Source organism: Notamacropus eugenii, chromosome 6 (assembly GCF_028372415.1).
Source record: "Notamacropus eugenii isolate mMacEug1 chromosome 6, mMacEug1.pri_v2, whole genome shotgun sequence".
In the NCBI taxonomy this organism is placed as follows: domain Eukaryota; kingdom Metazoa; phylum Chordata; class Mammalia; order Diprotodontia; family Macropodidae; genus Notamacropus; species Notamacropus eugenii.
Genome location: NC_092877.1, coordinates 188,350,609 through 188,369,613, shown reverse-complemented (window position 1 = coordinate 188,369,613; position 19,005 = coordinate 188,350,609). Strand labels below are relative to the sequence as shown.

At 36.1% G+C, this 19,005-nt stretch overlaps 1 protein-coding gene across 3 annotated transcripts in view; it reads right to left on the bottom strand.

Moving 5' to 3' along the window:
* Positions 1-19,005, bottom strand: part of CADM2 (cell adhesion molecule 2) — a 1,349,490-nt gene that overhangs the window by 160,985 nt on the left and 1,169,500 nt on the right. For all 3 annotated transcript variants that reach the window (XM_072621637.1, XM_072621640.1, XM_072621639.1), the window contains exon 6: positions 13,727-13,817. In XM_072621637.1, coding sequence (XP_072477738.1) covers positions 13,727-13,817 — 91 coding nt within the window. The remainder of the gene's footprint in view (positions 1-13,726; positions 13,818-19,005) is intronic.

Genomic DNA, 19,005 nt, shown 5'->3' with positions numbered 1-19,005 from the left:
TCTTCATTAAAGTCTGTGTCAAGTAATAACTATTTCACGAAGCCTTCTCTAAATGACCCAGCTCAAAGGAATCTCTTAGATGACATTGTCTAGAACTCTAGTTCCTCTCCTTGAACCCTATCACATTTCCCCTTGTATCACGCATTTGCTGTACACATCATTTCTTCTCCTCCTTCCTCCACCTTCCCTAACATTGCTATTTTGAGAGCAAGAAATAACCAGCAAAGTGTCTTATTCTTGCTAAATAAAGCAAATTATAGACCTCAGAACTGCATGATAGCTCAAAGAGCAGGTAGTCCAACTAATATGTGAAAAGGAAACTGCTCTTCACTCTCCACAACAAGTAATCAGTTACCATCTATTTCAAGATCTGTGGTAGCACTGCCCATTCCACTTCTGGGAAGTTATAATTGCTAGAAAATCTTTCTTTATATCAACTTTAAATTTATCTCTAGGCAATTTTTGCTCATTGTTCATCGTTCAGTTCTCCAGGGCCAAGTGGAAAAAAGTATAATCCTTCTTCCAAGTGATATCCCTTAAAATATCCAATCATGCCCACAAGCCTTAATTTTCTTCTTTAACCTAAATCTCCTAGGTTTCCTCAATCAGTTTTCATTTCAGAGGGTTTCTGGTTCACCCTTCCCAGGCTCTGGCTTGTCAATTCCTTCCTAAAGTGTTGAATTGAACACAGTTTTCCAGATTCAATCTGATCAGGGCAAAATTAGGTATTTTTCTTGCTTTAGACCAGTTATCCTTAATCCTAGGGTCCATGAAATACACATACACAAAGAGATACATGCATACTCATGTGTATATATGTACATATGTATACATACATATATAAATAAAATTGGGTTTCAAAATAATTTGTTTTCATTGCAATACTGTCCATTTTACTTTATGCATTTTTCTGAGAAAGAATCCTTAAGGTTTCACCAAAGTTACAAAAACGGTTCATGAACAGTTACAAACATTTGTTCCAGACACTGTTACACTCTCAATGTAACCTAGAACCATGTTCATTGTTTTGTCTGCCATGTCGACTCATGTTCAGCTTTCATTTCAATAATTCTCTATATCCTTTCCATATTAACTATCACCTATTCATGCCTCTACTATTTTAAATTTATGCAGATCATCTTCAGAAAACAATTCCAGTTCCCTTTATGTAATGTAGGACTTTACATTTATTTATTTGCTAAATAGTGAAATAATGCTATCACAACGTTTATTTTTAAAGCCTCATTTCAAAGTTAAATTGCATAGTAATTTAGTTAACCCCTTTGTTTTGTTAAGGATAGCTTGGCCTGACTAAATGTAGATCTTGTCCTTTCATTTGGGTTTATTTTGACTCTATAACTGACAATTAAAAAAAAAAAAAAGCAAACCTCTAATGGAGTGAGGGCTGGTCTCAAGGCCAGAAAGATCTGTTTTTGAGCTCTGGTTGCTGCATTATTGTCCTTTTCAGTCATGTCCAACTCTTTGGGAACCCTTTTGGGGAGTTTTGACAAAGATACTGGAGTGTTCTGTCATTTCCATTTCTAACTCAATTTACAGATGAGGAAACTGAGGCAAACAGGGTAAATGACTTGTCCTGGCTCACACAGCCAGTAAGTGTCTGAGGTTGGATTTGAACTCAGGTCTTCCTGACTCCAGGCCCTATGCTCTATCCAAAATGCCACCTAGCTGCCTCACCTCCGATATATAAAGCACTTCATCTCTTGTGTTGTAGAGAATTCCATAAGAACATCAAGTTGTAGAGAAGATTCCAAACTTCCATTGACAAAGGGAGCCCCTTTACCTAGTTATTCCTTCCACTAATGAAATCCAGTCTGGTGGGCAGTCACTTGACCTTATGAGATATTTCCCTGTTATTTTCCCTTTGTTCTCTCTGTTCCCTACATTGGAATGCCCTCCCCCTGAATCTTCACATTCTGAAATCCTCTCCATCTTTCAAAGAACAGCAGAAATGGAAATCCCTCTGTGAAACCTTTGCTGATTCACTCAGTGATTTCTTCCTCTTGAGTTTGATGAGGTAACAGCTGTGAGCTCTGCAAAGGGTTCACAGCTGCCCACAGTTGTGAATTACCCACTGGGATGAAAGACAACTTCTAGATATTCTCCTGATGTTTGTAATCTGCAAAGAGGGCATGTTAGAAATAGGTCCCATGTGAGTTTTTGAAGGACAGAGTAGAGTTTGAATTCCATAAAACAGGAAATTAGGTTTGGTTTTGGTATCTGTGTGCAAGTTGAAGTCCTTCACTGTATGGTAGCAGAATGGGGAACAAATAAGTCTTTGTTTTCACTGTTTTGGGTTTGTTTGTTTTTTTGGTGTGGTCTTTGCTGTTGTTTTAGCTTTCATTTAAAATATCACTGCTCCCCAGTTATATGTAAAAACAATTTTTAAGATTCATTTTTAAAACCTTGAGTTTCACATTCTGCTTTCCTTCCTTCCCACCATACCTGGCATTGAGAAGGCAAAAAATTCTATATAGGGTTATACATGTATAGTCATGCAAAACATTTCCATAATAGTCATGTTGTGAAAGAAAACATAGACAAAAAAAAACCTCAAGAAAAATAAAGACAATTTTATGCTTCAGTCTGTAATCTGGCACCATCAGTCCTTTCTCTGGGGATGGCCAGCATTTTTCATCATAAATCCTTCAGAGTTGTCCTGGATTGTTGTATTGCTAAGAACAGCTGAGTTATTCACAACTGATCATCTCACAATATTGCTCTTAATTTGTACACAGTACATTTCACTTTGCATCAGCCCATGCAAGTCTTTCCAGATTTTTCTGAGAAGATCCTGCTCATCATTTCCTATGGTAGGGTAGTATTTCACCATAGTCACATACTACAGCTTCTTCATCTATTCTTCAATTGTTAGACTTCCCCTCCACTTCTAATTCTTTACTTACAGAAAAGAGCTGATGTAAATGTTTATACATATAAGTCCTTTTCATTTCTTAAAATCTCTTTTAGAATACAGACCTATTAGTGGTATTGCTAGGTCAAAAGGTATACATGGTTTTATGGCCCTTTGAGCATAGTTCCAAATTTCTCTACAGAATGGCTGAATCAGTTCACAACTCCACCAATAGTGCATCTCATTTTTCCCACATCCTTTCCCACATTTGACTTTTACCTTTTTTGCCTATTAGTCAATGTAATAAGCATAAGGTTGTACCTCAGAATTGTTTTAATTCACATTTCTCCAATCAATAGTAAATTAGGGTATTTTTTCATATGCTATAGATAACTTTGATTACTTTATTTGAAAACTGATCGTATCTTTTGATCATTTATCAGTTGGGGAATGACTATGATTTTTATAAATATAACCCAGTTCTCTATATGTTTGAGAAATGAGACTTCTATCAGAGAAATTTGCTTCAGTTCTTTTTCACCATTATTATTGCCAAATGTATTTCACCTGTCCTATTCTCTGTCTCCATTTATTCTCTTCTCTCTCTCCTTTCACCCTGTCCTTTCTCAAAAGTGTTTTGACTCTTACTACCCCTTCTTCCAGTCTTCCCTCCCTTCTATCACACACATACCCATTCTTTTATCAACTTCCCCTCTTACTTTCCTGGAGGACAAGATAGATGTCTATATCCAATTGAGTGTGTATATTATTCCCTCTTTGAGCCAATTCTAATAAGAGTAAGATTCACTCACTCTCTGTTATCTCCCAGTTCTTCCCCTCCACTGTAAAAACTTTTTCTTGTCTCTTTTACGTGAGATAATTTACCCCATTCTGCCTCTCTCTTTCTCCAAATATATTCCCCCCTCTCTCTCCCTTTAATTTTGTTTTTTAGATATCATCCCTTTATATTCAACTCATACCTGTGTGCTCTATATATATGTAGTCATTCTAACTACCCTAATAATAAGAAAGGTCTCATAAATTACAAATATCATATTCCCATGTAGAAATGTAAGTACTTTAAATTATTAAATTGCTTATGATTTCCCTTTCTTGTTTACCTTTTTATGCATCTCTTTGAGTCTTGTATTTGAAAGTCAAATTTTCTATTGAACTCTGGTCTTTTCATTAAGAATGCTTAAATGTCCTCTATTTCATTGAATACTTATGTTTTTCCCCTGAAAGATTACACTCAGTTTTGCGGGGTAGGGGATTCTTGTTTGTAATCCTGGCTCCTTTGCCTTTCATTATATCATATGCCAAGGCTTCTGATGGTTTAACGTAGAAGCTGATAAATCTCATGTTACCCTGATTGTGACTCCATTATATATGAATTGTTTCTTTCTAGCTGCTTAAAAATTTTCTGCTTGACCATTGGAGCTCTGAAATTTTCTATGATATTCCTGGAAGTTTTTCTTTGAGATCTCTTCCAGGAGGTGACAGATGGGTTCCTTCAATTTCTATTTTGCCCTCTGATCTGAGAATATCAGGGCAGGTTTCCTTGATAATTTCTTGAAAGATAATGTCTAGACTCTTTTTTTTTTTTTATCATAGCTTTCAGGAAGTCCAGTAACTTTTAATGGTCTCTCTTAAATCTATTTTGCACATCAGCTGTTTTTTCCAATTAATTGTTTCACATCTTCTTTTTTTTCATTCTTTCAGTTTTGTTTTATTGCTTCTTGATTTCTCATGAAGTCATTAGCTTCCATTTGCTCCATTCTCATTTTCAAGGAATTATTTTCTTCAGTGAGCTTTTGGACTTCTGTTTACATTTGGTCAATTTCTGCTTTTTAAGGCATTCTTCTCCTTCTTAACTTTTTTTTAATCTCATCTAATTCTAATGGAGTATCCATGATAAAGAGTTCTGGGGAGGGAGAATAGGCAGGTGAAATGAAGGGCATTGACAGAAGGTTTTGAATTTCCATTGGAAGAGTTTGGACTTTAATATCTCAAAGAAATTTAACATGCATTCCACTTTGTGATTAGGGAGGCAACTTTTGACTTCCTTATGATGGACATGTTCCTGCTCTGAAATTGCAAGCTGAGTTTCAGTCTAAAATTTTTAGGACTTTATTTAAATTGAGTTTAAGTATGCCTTAGTGTATCAAATCATCTCTAATACAGATGGACTGAAATTGTTAACAAAATGGATCAGGTAATTGATGTTGCTTAGACACAAGTGTATGTTCCCTGATGCAAGTGTTCCAATGAGTTCAGGTTCAATGTGTTCAATGTGAACAGGTTTATGTCTATTGAACATGGACATGTAGATTCACATTTTCCCATTTTCTCCCAAGATCAGCTCAGAGGGATTGCTCAGAAGTGGCCTGAAATGCAATTAGAAGTCATAAATAATAAAATTATCATAGACTTCAAGAAGTACTTTTCTTTTGTCAGTATAGCAATCTACCACATTTGCTTCTGCTGTTACAGATTACAGTTAACATGCAAATGTATCACATTTTATTAGTGTTGCCACCTTGCTTGGAGGTTTTGGATATAGGAGTTTTCATTTTGTTGTCTTCGTCTGAGTGAGTTTTTGATCTTTCTTTGTCCCATAGTACTTTTAATAGTCAAAGTTTTCTTTTTCTGTTATTTTCTCACTTTCCAGGTCTATCAGTTGACTTTTAACTCTTTGTTGAAGTAGAGCTCTGTTTCCAGTGTGGAGGGCACACTGACCCAAGCTTCAGGATTTTGTGCAGCTGTTTTCAGAGAGACTGCTAGGGACTTGTAAGTTTTCAGTTCTTTCAAGGTTTTATGAGCTACGGAGAGATTTTTTCTCCTCTCTGGCCTGTGCTCTCGTCCGTGACCAACAACCAGCATTCTTTTCGGCCTTGAAATTGTGAGGAGAGGCTGCTCACTACTGCAGCCACAAGCTAGTGCTCCTCCTTGGAGCGGGACTGCCACTCAGGACTGCTACTCAGATCCAAGTATGGGCAAAGCAACAGAGTCCTGCCTCAATGATATCCAAAAGCCTCCTGTAATCTTCTTCTAACCTGCTGTTCAGCTCCCTTACTGTTTGTGAACTGAGAGCCTTGGAAACAGCTGCTGTTGCTGCTGATTCCAGTTGCTTCCAAGACCTGTGTCTGGTGTGCTGGGGCGAGGCCTGTGCTGGACTACATTCCTCTCTCACTGTGGTGCAACAGACCTTTCCTGTCAACCTTCCAAGTTTGGGCTGGAAATTTGTTTTCTTCTGTCTTTTTGTGGGTTCTGCTGTTCTAGAATATGTTTATGTTCATTTTTAAAGGTGTTTGGAAGGGTTTGGTTCTACCTTGCTGCTTGCATTGTTAAAAGGAAATTCCAGATGAAAGAATTCTTTCTACCTACATGGCTTAGCACCTTCTCTGCCCCTTATTTTCTTAGGTAGGTGCTTAGAACTATCAGAGTTTAAACAGTGACAGGCAGCTTGTCTTCCAGTCAGGACTTGAACTCAGGTCTTCTTGTCTCTTAGGCTTCCTGTCTCTCAGTCTAGTAGCAGAGAGAGAGGGTTGTTACTGGACTGAGGGATTAGTAATATGAGTTACAGACTGAAGTATATGGTTGGGGGAAAGGTATGTTCATATGTGAGCTCCTAGATAATTTCAAGGTATAATTTCCAATTCCATGCATGGAGTTCTGGAGCAGATCCTATTGTTCAGACTGATTAAGGCATGGTTTGTTTGCAAAGAGAGAGTGGTTTCTAGGGTGATGCAGAATGAAGCCTACCTGCTGACTAAAGAGATTGTGTGACCCTGAGTCCTAGTGCCAGTCCCCATGGAGTATTACAAGTATTTTGAGAGCTGTGATGATAAGCTCTGTTAGACGTAAGGTATCTGACTGGCACAGTTCTGAACCCCTAGTGATTTTCTCATTGGAAGATAAGGCTTCCAAAGGAAGGGCAGTGTGAGCAAACTGAGAGACAAAGCACCAATATTTCTGCATGCAAGTGAGTTTAGTTTCTTCAGTGTTCTCACAGATCTCTGCCCCTCTCACATTCATCAAATGAGATAACGTCTGTGAAACAGTTTGTAAAACTAAAGTGCTATATAAATGCCAGCTACCAGTATTAGATATTTTGTGTTTTTACATTATAGGAAAATAGCTAGCATTTATATACCACTTGAACGTTTGGAAAACACTTTCCCTCTACACACACACACACACACACACACACACACACACACACACACACACACAAACATCTACTCCTGTCTATCTATCTATCTATCTATCTATCTATCTATCTATCTATCTATCTATCTATCTATCTGTCATTTGACCCTCATAACAACCCTGTGACATTGGTAATTTTATTATCCCCATTTTACAAATGAGGAAGCTGAGACTAAAGGAGGTAAGTGACTTTCCCAAGGTCACATACCTAGCAAGTATCTGAAACAGGATTCGAACTCAGGTCTTTCTGATTCCAAGTCCAGTCCATTATCTATTTCCTCTTATTGATCTTTAGTATTTATCACAGGATGACACAATAAATTTTTAACAAACATTTGTTAAATTGAACTGGATTGGACAAATACAAAGAAATGGTTTCAAAATAAATAGAATTTGTAATATATGTCTGCTTCCAAAATAACAAAGCAATTGAAAATCTATATTTTTAGCTACAGAAATCATACTAATGTTATTGAAAGACTTCCTCCTTCATGGCTGTCTTCCACAGTAGATGAATATACTTGTTCTAAAATAATTTCCTAGTGCTTACGTGTTATGTGATAGTTCTTCCTAAAGATTAAAAGCTTCCTGTCTTGTGCAAAATAGCAATAGTATATGTTGTTATGTAAGTTAGTTTTATGACAATCTAAATAAGAAAAATTGTAGGAGACTAAAATAGTATGAGTGTATATATATATATATATATATATATATATATACATACATATGAGTATAATGTAAATGTGAGTAAAATATAAATGTGATGCTTTCTGTATCAAGAACTAAAATATTTGCCCTTTGCTCCTTCCCTTTCTATCTGAACAAAGAGGGAAAATAAAGTTTCTTAGTCAAAGGCTATACATGGTGATGGATGGATATGGCTAAGTGGAGCGTCAGAATAAGGCAGAAAGAGGAAGGTGGGGACAGTGAGAGAGGAGTGACCTGGAGAAAAGAAAACAACTTAGGTGAGTTGTTTGAGTTCTAAAGACTGTCAGGAAGGTGGAGAGAGAAAATTATCACTACCATGATCTCTACTTCCTCTTTTGGATAGTAGGGATTGCCGGGAAGGGGACTTTGCCAGTAAAGCCTTCAGCAGTGTGACTGGAGATTTACATACATCTTTGGGATTAATGGTTGCTCATTGCATGATTTGTATTTAGCTTTCTTGCTTTCATAAAAAATCTCCTCCGTAATATAATGAACTTTGTGCTTACAGGTAGAAAGTTGAGCTCAATATATTTAGAGATATGAATATTTAAATATATATCACATATACTATATATCTGTATGTTTCTATGTAATTGGGAAACCTGGGAGATGTATGTATGTATGTGTATGTATGCATGTGTGTTGTGTGTATACAAACATGCATACATGCATACATTTATACATACCAGGTTTCCCAGGTAGTAACTGAGAGAGCTAAGGTCCCCAAAAGAGTATGTTTTTATCCTTTGGTTCACAGGTCCATCTATGACGTTAGTTTTAGACTCATGTTCTGAAATTATGCTAACACAAGTAACTATTATTCTTTCTTATTTTATTTTTAATGGAAAATAGATTTGACAAAATATTTATTTACACTTCCACTAAAATCATTTTCTGATGTTTCATCATGGAATGGTAGTGACTCACACATTCTCAAAGACTTTGTAAGCAGACCACAAGATCTGCCAGGCACCTGATAGCTTCTGGTACAAGCCCAATGACAGACTGTATGTGCATTGTCCAAGGGCCAGCCTTGTTAAGTTCAGGAAGCCTCATCACCGGGCTGGCTGCAGGGTGAGGAAAATTTTGGCCACAGAAAATCTCAAAGGCCATCTAATAATCATAGTAGGGTCCTGTTCCAAGTCAGCAAAGAGAGTACCTACACCAAGAGAAACCAAGAACCTTGAAATATTGTAATTTATTTAACACTGAGTTCTCTGGGGCTTTTTGAAGTAAATTTCTTCACTGTCTTACTATTTACAAAATCTTTAAGCTGATTCTTTAATGTAATTCTCTGGACAAATGGTTAAATATATATATATATGTTTGAGGTGGGGGTTGTGGGGAGAGAAGTTCATGATTTTAAAATATATAGGTATAGTTTATCAAATGGATGAATGAAACAGCCACAAATCTATTCTGAGAAAGACAGAGAGAGAGAGGAAGAGGGAGGGGGAGAGGGAGAGGGAGGGGGAGGGGGAGGGGAAGGGGGAGGGAGAGATGGGGAGGGGGAGGAGGGGAGGGGGAGGGGGAGAGGGGGAGGGGGAGAGGGAGAGGGAGAGGGAGAGTGGAAAAAGGGAAGGGGATGGAGGACAGCATAAATGCAGTGGACTTAAAAGAAAAGTGGCTGGCATTAGCCTGATCCTCACTTTAAACTAAAATTAAAACAATAGGTAGACACATACAGTAATCTCTCTTTTAATGGAAGAATGGCATTCCTCGGCACAGTGTCAAGTGGAACAACTTGGTCCTGTACCAAGTTATGCAGCTGTTCCACAGGAAAATGGCAAAAAGGCTTCAATCCAAAGCAGCCAAATAAGGCATGATTGTTCATAAACAGTCACTAGGGTCCTCACATTCAAAACAAGCAAAACAACATTAGCATCTAGGAGGGCAGGTTAGAAACTCAGTAGTAGCACATCTAAACACATCACCATGTAATTTATTTCAAAGCTATCGGTTTGGCTATTCTATCTAAAATCAGGGTAGGGACAAAATCTGATTTGGGCATTATATGGTTAAGAAGAAATTTTTCACAGATTACAGAGGAGGCTACAGTGTGCTACAAGGTGGAAATAAATGGCCATCTCTGTCCCTTACCTGAAGACTGGAAATTGATCAGACTGGAGCAGGAGAAAGGAGGTTAAGGGTAACTGGGAACACATCAGTATGCTGCCACGTGGAGTCACATTGTGCTGTCTCAGTCTGTTCCCCTAAGTGCCAAAATCCAGAAAACCACAAGCAGGTCCAAATGCAGTACCAGCAAACCTGGGGTATCTGCCTAGGATAATATTTGTCTTATTTGAAAAGGTAATTTCAGTTCAGTTTGTGGGACATTCCTTTTGTCTATATATTTCAAATTCTTTTTTGTGGAAATGGGGATGGGAAGTGTGTGATAAGGAAACCCTTGGTTAATAGATTTCTTCTCTTTCTTTGTGTAATTTCCTCACCTAGGCAGGGGTCAGGGCTCTTCTGATCAGCCTCCTGTCTTATAAACATGCAGCTACCTAAAATCCTGATGGCTAGGACTACTAAATCTCAATTCAAAGAGTTCCTGTGCTTTGACTTACTAGACCATCTCCTTGCTGGGTGTGGTGTCCTCCAGTGACTAAATAACTCCATGAAAAATTTCATGGCCAGTGGAGTGTGGAGTGGTAATGGGAGGAAGAAAAGTCCAAATCCTCTCCTCTCCAAGAGTCAAGGAATAAATCCTTTATTGCGTTTTTCTTCCACAGCTGACCCTCATTTCCACTGCCAGAGTTTATATGTCTCAGAGGCTGAATCAGAAGTCATGTGTTCCCATCCCTAGGCCATTACTCTTTCTTTTATATCATATAATCAATTAGGAAGAATTAAGTGAGTACATGAAATTTTTCAAATTATAGTATGGGAATTACACTGTTACAAAAGAGAAAGAAGACATAATTTTGGCCCTTAAAGATACTGCATTTTCTTTGGGGAAAAGATTTATTCTGGTTGGATTTAGCTTTGAAGAGTAGTTACCATCAAAATGGTTATGTGTTCAATTTTTTTTTTTTAACTTCCCAGAGTGAATAAGGAAAAGGAAGGAAAATAATGAAGAGAAAATGAAAGGGAGGTGGGCAATGGGGATAGAATTGGCAATTCAATAATAATTCAGCATTCACATTAAATGCCTACTCTGTGCAAGGACAGAGACAGTATATGCAGTATTTGAAGGCCAGGCTTGGGGAGTGAAAGAACTTAGTCCTGCCTTTTAAATATTAGTGTATTTCAGATTTTCTACAATTCCCTGTACAGATAAAATCACAGGTCTAGTGATTACACACACACACAAAACACACACACACACACACACTTCCTCCTCACCCCCAAATTACAAATAAGGGTGCTAGACACTGAAGCAATGTATATGTGTGTGTGTACATAAAAATGTGATAAAAAACAACACAATCCCTTTTCTCAAGGCTGTTATGGTCCAATAGAGAAACTACAAATAAAAGTGGTGCATTACAGGAATAAGAGAACTGTATAAGAGATGGTAGAATCAGGTAAGTGTTACCAATCCAGTTTATTAGAAATGTATGTGCCCAATAACAGTAGTACAAAGTAAAGCTGGAAAGAAAGATTGGAACCAGACTGAGGAAGTCCTTAAATGCTAGGTTCAGGAGTCTGTATTCTATACAATAGGCAATAAGGAGATACTTAAGGTTTCTGAGGTAGGAAATCCTTTTGAACAAAGAATTTTTGATCAAATCTGTGCACTATGAAGAATATTTTGGCAGCTACATGAAGGATGTACTTGAGAAAAGAATACTGGAATCAGGACACTATTATGAGAGTTAAGGCAACAGGGACCCAACAAAGGTGGTTGCAATACAAATGGCCATGAGGAAATGGATGGATGAGTTACTATAGCTAGAGAACTGACAGAAACTGGCAACTAATTAGATGGAGGGGAGCAAGGGAGAGGAAGTAATTGAAGGTGACAAAGTTTTTGAACTTGAATGACTAGAAAGAGGAGGATGTTATCAACAGATAAGAGCCAAGGAAGGATATTTAAACCTTTTGCCAGTACACTGACATTTTGATACTTCATTTGTCCTTTCAGCCCCACAAATCTAAACAGAAATTCCTACCACCATTTTGTCTAGCTCCATTTTCATCGTTTTCATGGTGAAAGACTTGGGGCACTAAGGATTTACTCACAATTGGGCAAATATAATTAAAGATTCCAACTGAAGAGCTATAAAGTCATTATCTTCCCTTCCCTTTCTTGTTAAGTATTATACAGGGGGCCAAAGAAAATGAGATTTAAAACATAATGATTAAATATATTTACTTTATGCAAATGCACTTGTAGTTGAGAAATGTTTTTTAAGATTTTCAAGGGACAGGAAATATTCAGGTTTCACAAAGGATGTATGTGTTAAGACAAGAGATAATAATGGCCCATATTTAAGATATAAGAAAAACTAGTGTGCTCTAATAACATTTAATGGATTAATTTTTGAAGAGCTGTCAACATTAACTATTAACATTTATATCTGTGATAAATAATGATTGGGAAAGAGTACAGATTTAATTTTATGGAGATATTATAGAGTTGTTGAATGATAGAATAGAACTGAGAAACATAAAATCTCAAGTCAGCAACCTGAAAAATCTTGTCAGACAGAATTCATCACTTGGAATACCTACATTGCATTAGAAGCAAATGCAGAGCCTAAAAAAGATAATGGTTTAATCTTAATATTACAGAAGCTAACCCATAAAGAGATATATTCAGAAGGCAACTCAATTCTACTAAAATTTAAATTAAAATATGAATCAATTATAAATTTCTTTTTCTCATAGTTTCAAATGATAGCTATCTCTTGAAGATTACTATTCATTCTTCTCCACTATTAGTCTGACTCCTCAGTGTTTGAAGATTTACATGGAAAATAAGCATTATCAGGGAATAAGTTTAAGATAGTTTAGGAACACTTACTTAAGTGACCATAAAAATGAGAATTTTTGAACTGAAAGGGATGATTTAGTGTAACCATTCCATTTTACATATCAAGAGATTCTGGGTAGTTGAAAATGTTAAGTTCACTGTCTCACTGCAACTCCTTAGAATAGATTCTTATTAAAATCATTTCTGGTAGTGATGTTTTCATTTCATTTAGAAAAAAAGAAACATTTTTAAGGTAAGTTATTTTAGCCATTATAGTTTTTAATTTCTAGGCATGGCAAAATTCACTAGCAATATTTTGGGTCCAGTTGTTTTCCTATTACAATTAGACCTCCCTGAGATCAAGGACTTGAAAGAAAGCATACTTGTGATCTCTACTATTTCGGCTATGAATATAGGTAGAATCTATAAGAACAGAAAAAAAAAAAAGACTCGCTGGGTCTTTGCTACATCGCTTGTTTCCTTGTTCAGCTGATATCTCCCAGATCTTCATTCAGGTCCTGGTGGTTAGTGATCATTTGTCTCACAATCACTATATTATTAATGTTTCTCTTTTAATGAAAAGCAATTCAGAAGGTACCTTAAAAATTGGTACCTGCTAGGACTGCTTTATAATTTGAAAAGTTTGAAATGTGAGAATCACTTACAAGAACACATACCTATCATCAAATTCATGATGCAAACAGTGACCAATTAAGTCCAGTGTCCTTTCAGGTTAAAAGATCTTACTGAGTGGAACAAAGAAACAAACAAATAACTAAATAAATGAACAGCCTTTCATTATAGGATTTCTTCCCAGAAACTTCCCTGGATAACAAAACAAATGACCAACATCTCATAGACAAATGTCTACATGGACTTGATTCAAAAGGTTTTATGTTTCAGAGATCACTTTTTACACTAGGAAAAGATTTTTTTAAAAGTCAGTAAGGTTCCACAGTTAAATGCTTTAATTAAAGCAGTTTATCTAATAAATTATTCGTTAAGTCACTTACAAGGGTTTTCCTTTGGATTCACAAGTCAAAACTAATGGCTGTCCTTCTTGTGGAAATGGAGTAGAAGGTATAATCTTAACTGATGGTGTATCTAGGGAGAAAAAATTAAAAAGCATATTAGCAAAATCAAGCTAATGTAAATTATATATTGTTCAACTGTATATTGGTCCCTATTTGCAGAATTTTTCCAATTATAGACTTGAAATTGCACACTTTATAAAAAAATCCCTTTTTCTCAGTTGCTAAAATAGTCTCTGCAATAGTAAGAACAAAACTTCTTTTTCATGCAAAGCTAAGAAAAGTACCTGAATAACTTATGAATTCACTGCTGAATTTAAAAGTGAAATGCCAAAAAGTGTTTAGGATGAATATCAAGCACACCATACAATTGTTTCTTCTTCTATTTATAGATGTCTATGAATGCTGTTATTAAGAACTGAATGCATTAATGCACTTTTGAATAAGAACACTTTCATTGTTGCAGTAATCTGGAACCCATAATGAGCATCCAACAATGAGCTGATGGTTAAACCACCTTCTTACAAACATTAGACAGAAATCTTTCTGAAAATGCAATGCAACATTTAGAATATAGTATTTGTCCTTTAGTAAAGTTAGCCAATCATTTTTAAAATAACCAATAAAGTTAGCACCTTGTCATAAAATTTTAGATGTCAATCTTATACAATTTCAGTCATTTTATTTTATAATTCAAAAGAACAAATTAACAGAAAAAATTCCAGAATAGTCTGATAATAACATTTACATATATATGTATATATATATCATAATATAAGTATGCTGAATGATATTCCTTTATCAGTATAAAAAAGTACACCCTTCATAAAATCATAATTAAAGTAAAACACAATGTTAATGTAAAACCCAAAGAAAGAACCTTAATTTCTACTTGATTAGCAGAATTTTTTTAATTATTGAAAAAAGAACATATTTCCTGAAAGTTTACCTTGTAATAACAAGTGCAACTTATTTCTGACAGCAATAAAATTCATGTTCTCTATTAAGCAATATCAGCTATAGGTCCTAATGCAAGGAGGTAAATTTTAGGTTATAGGAATCACTGAGACTTGGTGGTGATGGGGTACAGACTCCAGGAACCCTCTTAAACTCTCCTTTAATCTTCCCACTCATTCTAGTTTTTCATGCCAAAATCAGTTATCCTTAATCTATCCTAGCACACCTTTGTCTACTACCATCAGATTGCCTCTGCCTGCTTACCACCCTAGCCCTCCGTTGTCTTGTTACCTCTCAATTGCCTCCAGCTGTTTCCCCAAGCTTGATCACATCAAAATCCCACTTTCTTCGTTCTGACTTCTTCTGACTTCTGACTTCTTCTCACCCCAGTCCCATCAAGATTCTCTTTAGACTCCTTCTCAAGACACTCCCTAAACTCCTCCTCCCATTACCACAGAAGACTAGACTACTTCCAGATACCTCCCACAGTCTTTCTGTATATAAGATCCTTCATGTCTCCATGAAGGTGCTTAGACTCAATCTAGCTCATCTTCTTTCTGGCCCACTTGTCAATGCAAGTATCACAAAAGGTGAGGTTCTTAAAAGTGAGCCCAATATGGTAGATCTTTAATAAATTTTGTTTTACCTTGGCCAAAAGAAGACTTGGGTCAAATTCATTTGGGCAGGACCCAGGGGATCACTATTTGAGGATATCAAATGCCCCAAACCTCAACATTTTGGTTCCCTAACCTCTATATATGGTCCCCTGACCTCAACAGTGGAATAAGACCTCTGACTAGAATGCAATTCTGTGTGGGTATGTCCTAAACAATTTGATGGAGACATATGTGTGTGTGTGTGTGTGTGTATGATATAGATCATATTATATGTAATATATATTCCTCATATATATATAAATTCTCATATATATTCTATCTGTACTTGTTTATATATACATTTATATATATATACATAAATAGTTCTCACATTCATCATTACTTGTGGCTAAATATTAGGCTGAAGTTGTTTGATCATTTTCAGTCATGTCTGACTCTTTGTGACCATATTTAGGATTTTCTTGGCAAAGATACTGGAGTTGTTTACCATTTCCTTCTCCAGCCTATTTTACAGATGAGGAAACGGAGGCAAACAGGGTTAAGTTACTTGCCAAGGGTCACAATGCTAGTATCTGAGGCCAGATACGAACTCAGAAAGATGAATCTTCTTGATTCCAAGCTCAACACTCTATTCACTGTGCCACTAAGCTGCCCTGAATGTTCAACCATTTCCCCATTTGGGGACAGCCATTTTATTTTGTTTAAAGTATCTTTTTGCTGTCACAAGAAGACAGAAGGGCGATACAGTTGAAGCATTTGTGAAACCTGTCAAGAAGTCATATGCATGTCACAAAGGCATGAGTAAGTAGTGACAAGGAACTTCAATTATCCAAACAACTGTTGGAACTCATGATGTGTCCTACTGATTACTTCATACTTCCAAAAGCAGAGGAATCAGTGAGGGGACTGAGGCACTCTATTCTGGTTCCAACAAGGAGGGATTAATCACTGAGAAATAAATGCTGAGAATCTTAGGGAAAGGGGATATTCTCTTCAATTATTTGAGATGAGAAAAGTCAAAAGAGAGAGCTGTAAACAGGGCAGCCCCCTACCAATCTAGATTTTTAAGAATGCACATTTAGAAGAAGGTACAGGCAACAGAGAATGCACATAAAAGTAGCACACAGTAAGTAAGAAGAGAGCTAGGCACCATAGAACTCAGAATTACCTGAGACTAATAAAAAAAAAGGTATTGTTTTTGTTTTTATGCTTTATCCAGGAAAAGAGGATGATAAAAAAGGGATAAGATTCCTACTTTGGTATATAATAACTAATGTCAGAGGAAAAGTAGAACTGCTTCAGGTTTTTACTTTTTCTATAAAGTGGGATGACTTTTTAATTAAAAATATGGCAAAAAAGAGTAATTGAGAGTTGATCCTCACTAAACTGGGGGAACAAGAAAATATCTCACTCCCCTTGATAAATTAACTGGGTTCAAATGTACTATTTCCTTGGGTACTGAAAGAATTAGAAGACAAAATGGTAGAGCCATTGTCACTGATATTTGGCATAGCGGATAATGGTGCAGAGTTTCTCAAAAAGAAAAGAATAGATTTTGCAAATTATATATCAATGAACTTGAGTTACATTCCTTGAAAAATCCTACAACATTTTTAAAGGGATGTTTGGTGAAAACCTAGAAAAAAAGAAGCAAATAACATGATCTGATAAAGAACAAATCATCCCAGAACAACCTTATTACTTTTATTTGATGGGATGATAGGACTGAAAGATCAGGAGAATGCTGTAGAAACAGTTTACATGAAATTTTAAAAACTGTTTTGATGAAATTTACCAGCTGAGAAAGCTAATTAAACCTTAGGCTTTAATTAGCCAAGTGTCTAGGATTAGGAAGATTATAGTCCCTTTGTTCTTCAACTTGGACAGAACACTTCTGAAATGTTAGGTTTAATTCTGGGGGGCATATTTTAGGAAGGATGCTGATATAACTCAAAATCCTTAAGAATATGCCATAGAGAAATGGATAGGTATGAGGATATTTAGCATGGGAAAAAAAAAAGTAGGGGACCATGATAGCTGCAGCCAAGTATCAGAAGAGATGTCCCTTTGAAAACAAATCAGATCAGTTTTGCTTGGCTCTAGAATGTAGAATTGGGAGCAGCTAAAAAAAGATTAAGATTTTCTTCTGCTTGTTGCCTAAAAGCAGAAGTAGAACAATTAGCAGATTTTGCAGAGGCAAATTTAGAACTAATATAAAGTAATACTGTCTCATAATTTGAATATTACAAGTGGAATGACCTGCCTCAGCATGTAGTTGCAGAGCTTCAGACAAAAACATGATGACCAGTTGCTAGGTAAAGGGACTTTTTATTCAGATATGAGTCTTCCCACTCTGAGATTCTGAAACTGGATAATTCTATAAGTACTGCACCTTATTCCCAGGCATGGAGAGATTAAAATCTCTGAGGCAAAAAATAGTATCCACATCAAAGATATCACTGAGCTTTTGAAGAATTGAAATACTAGCTGAAGAAATATTTTGTATTCAATTGCCATACGCTAAAGGGAACCTATGAAATTATTTTTACTATAACTTCATAGGCATTACGAGCTCAAATGTAAAGAACTTTTCAAGTAGGCTCCAGAAGACACAATGGAAAGAACTTTTTGATATGCAACGTTACCACTAATTTGATTCACTAAGCACAAGGATAAAGGATGAGTTTAGAAACTCAGTAGATGTTCCACAAAGGCAAACTACAGCTAAAAGGACATTCATGTCCTTTTAACCTCAACTCTCATTTCAGTTTAATTGAGTGTTTGCTGCTGCAACTTCTTCTTGAATATGAAACCTTCAGTGTTTCTCCATTGGATAAAAATAGTTTCTCATGATCTATAAAAATGGTAAATTTTTTTTGTGTTGCAAGTTTAACATTATCTGTAAACTAGCTTTCTCTCATCAATTGCCTCTTGCAAGAAGGTCACTTGCTTATGGGGAAATAGATCTGAAAATTCACCTAAAACTCTAGTTGATATTTGCATGTAATACCACCAACCACATCAGAATTATTCTTTTCAAACCTGACATTATTTTAAAATGCACAGAAAACATGCCCCAAAATGAGTTTATATTTTATCCTAAAGGTAATAAGAGGCTTTATAGAGTAGGTAGTGAAATGATTAGACATACTTCGGGGAAATTACTTTGGCAGTTTCATGGTGGATGGAATGGAATAGAAAGAGTTTAAAGGGAAAGAATTCAATATGAAAAGAAAGTACAAAATAGTGTACCTACTATCTATCTATAGGGAGAGAGAGAGAGAGAGAGAGAGAGAGAGAGAGAGAGAGAGAGAGAGAGAGAGAGAGAGAGAGAGAGAGAGAGACAGAGACAGAGACAGAGACAGAGAGACAGAGACAGAGACAGAGAGACAGAGACAGAGACAGAGACAGAGAGATTTGGACATCATTTACAAAAAATAATACCTGATCACCAAAGAAGAACAAAGGAGAAAAAAAGAAAGTCCTGGTCAGAGCCTTGTGGAACACCTATAATTAGTGGAGGAGATCCATCAAAGGAGATAGATAAACACTAAAAAATGTAAGAACAAAGAGACAGCAGTCATGAAAAAGCAAAATAGAATAAGTATCTAGGAGGAGAAGGTGGTCAATTATGTCAAATGCTGAAGAGAGGTTTAGGAAAATAAAGACTGAGAAATATTCATTATA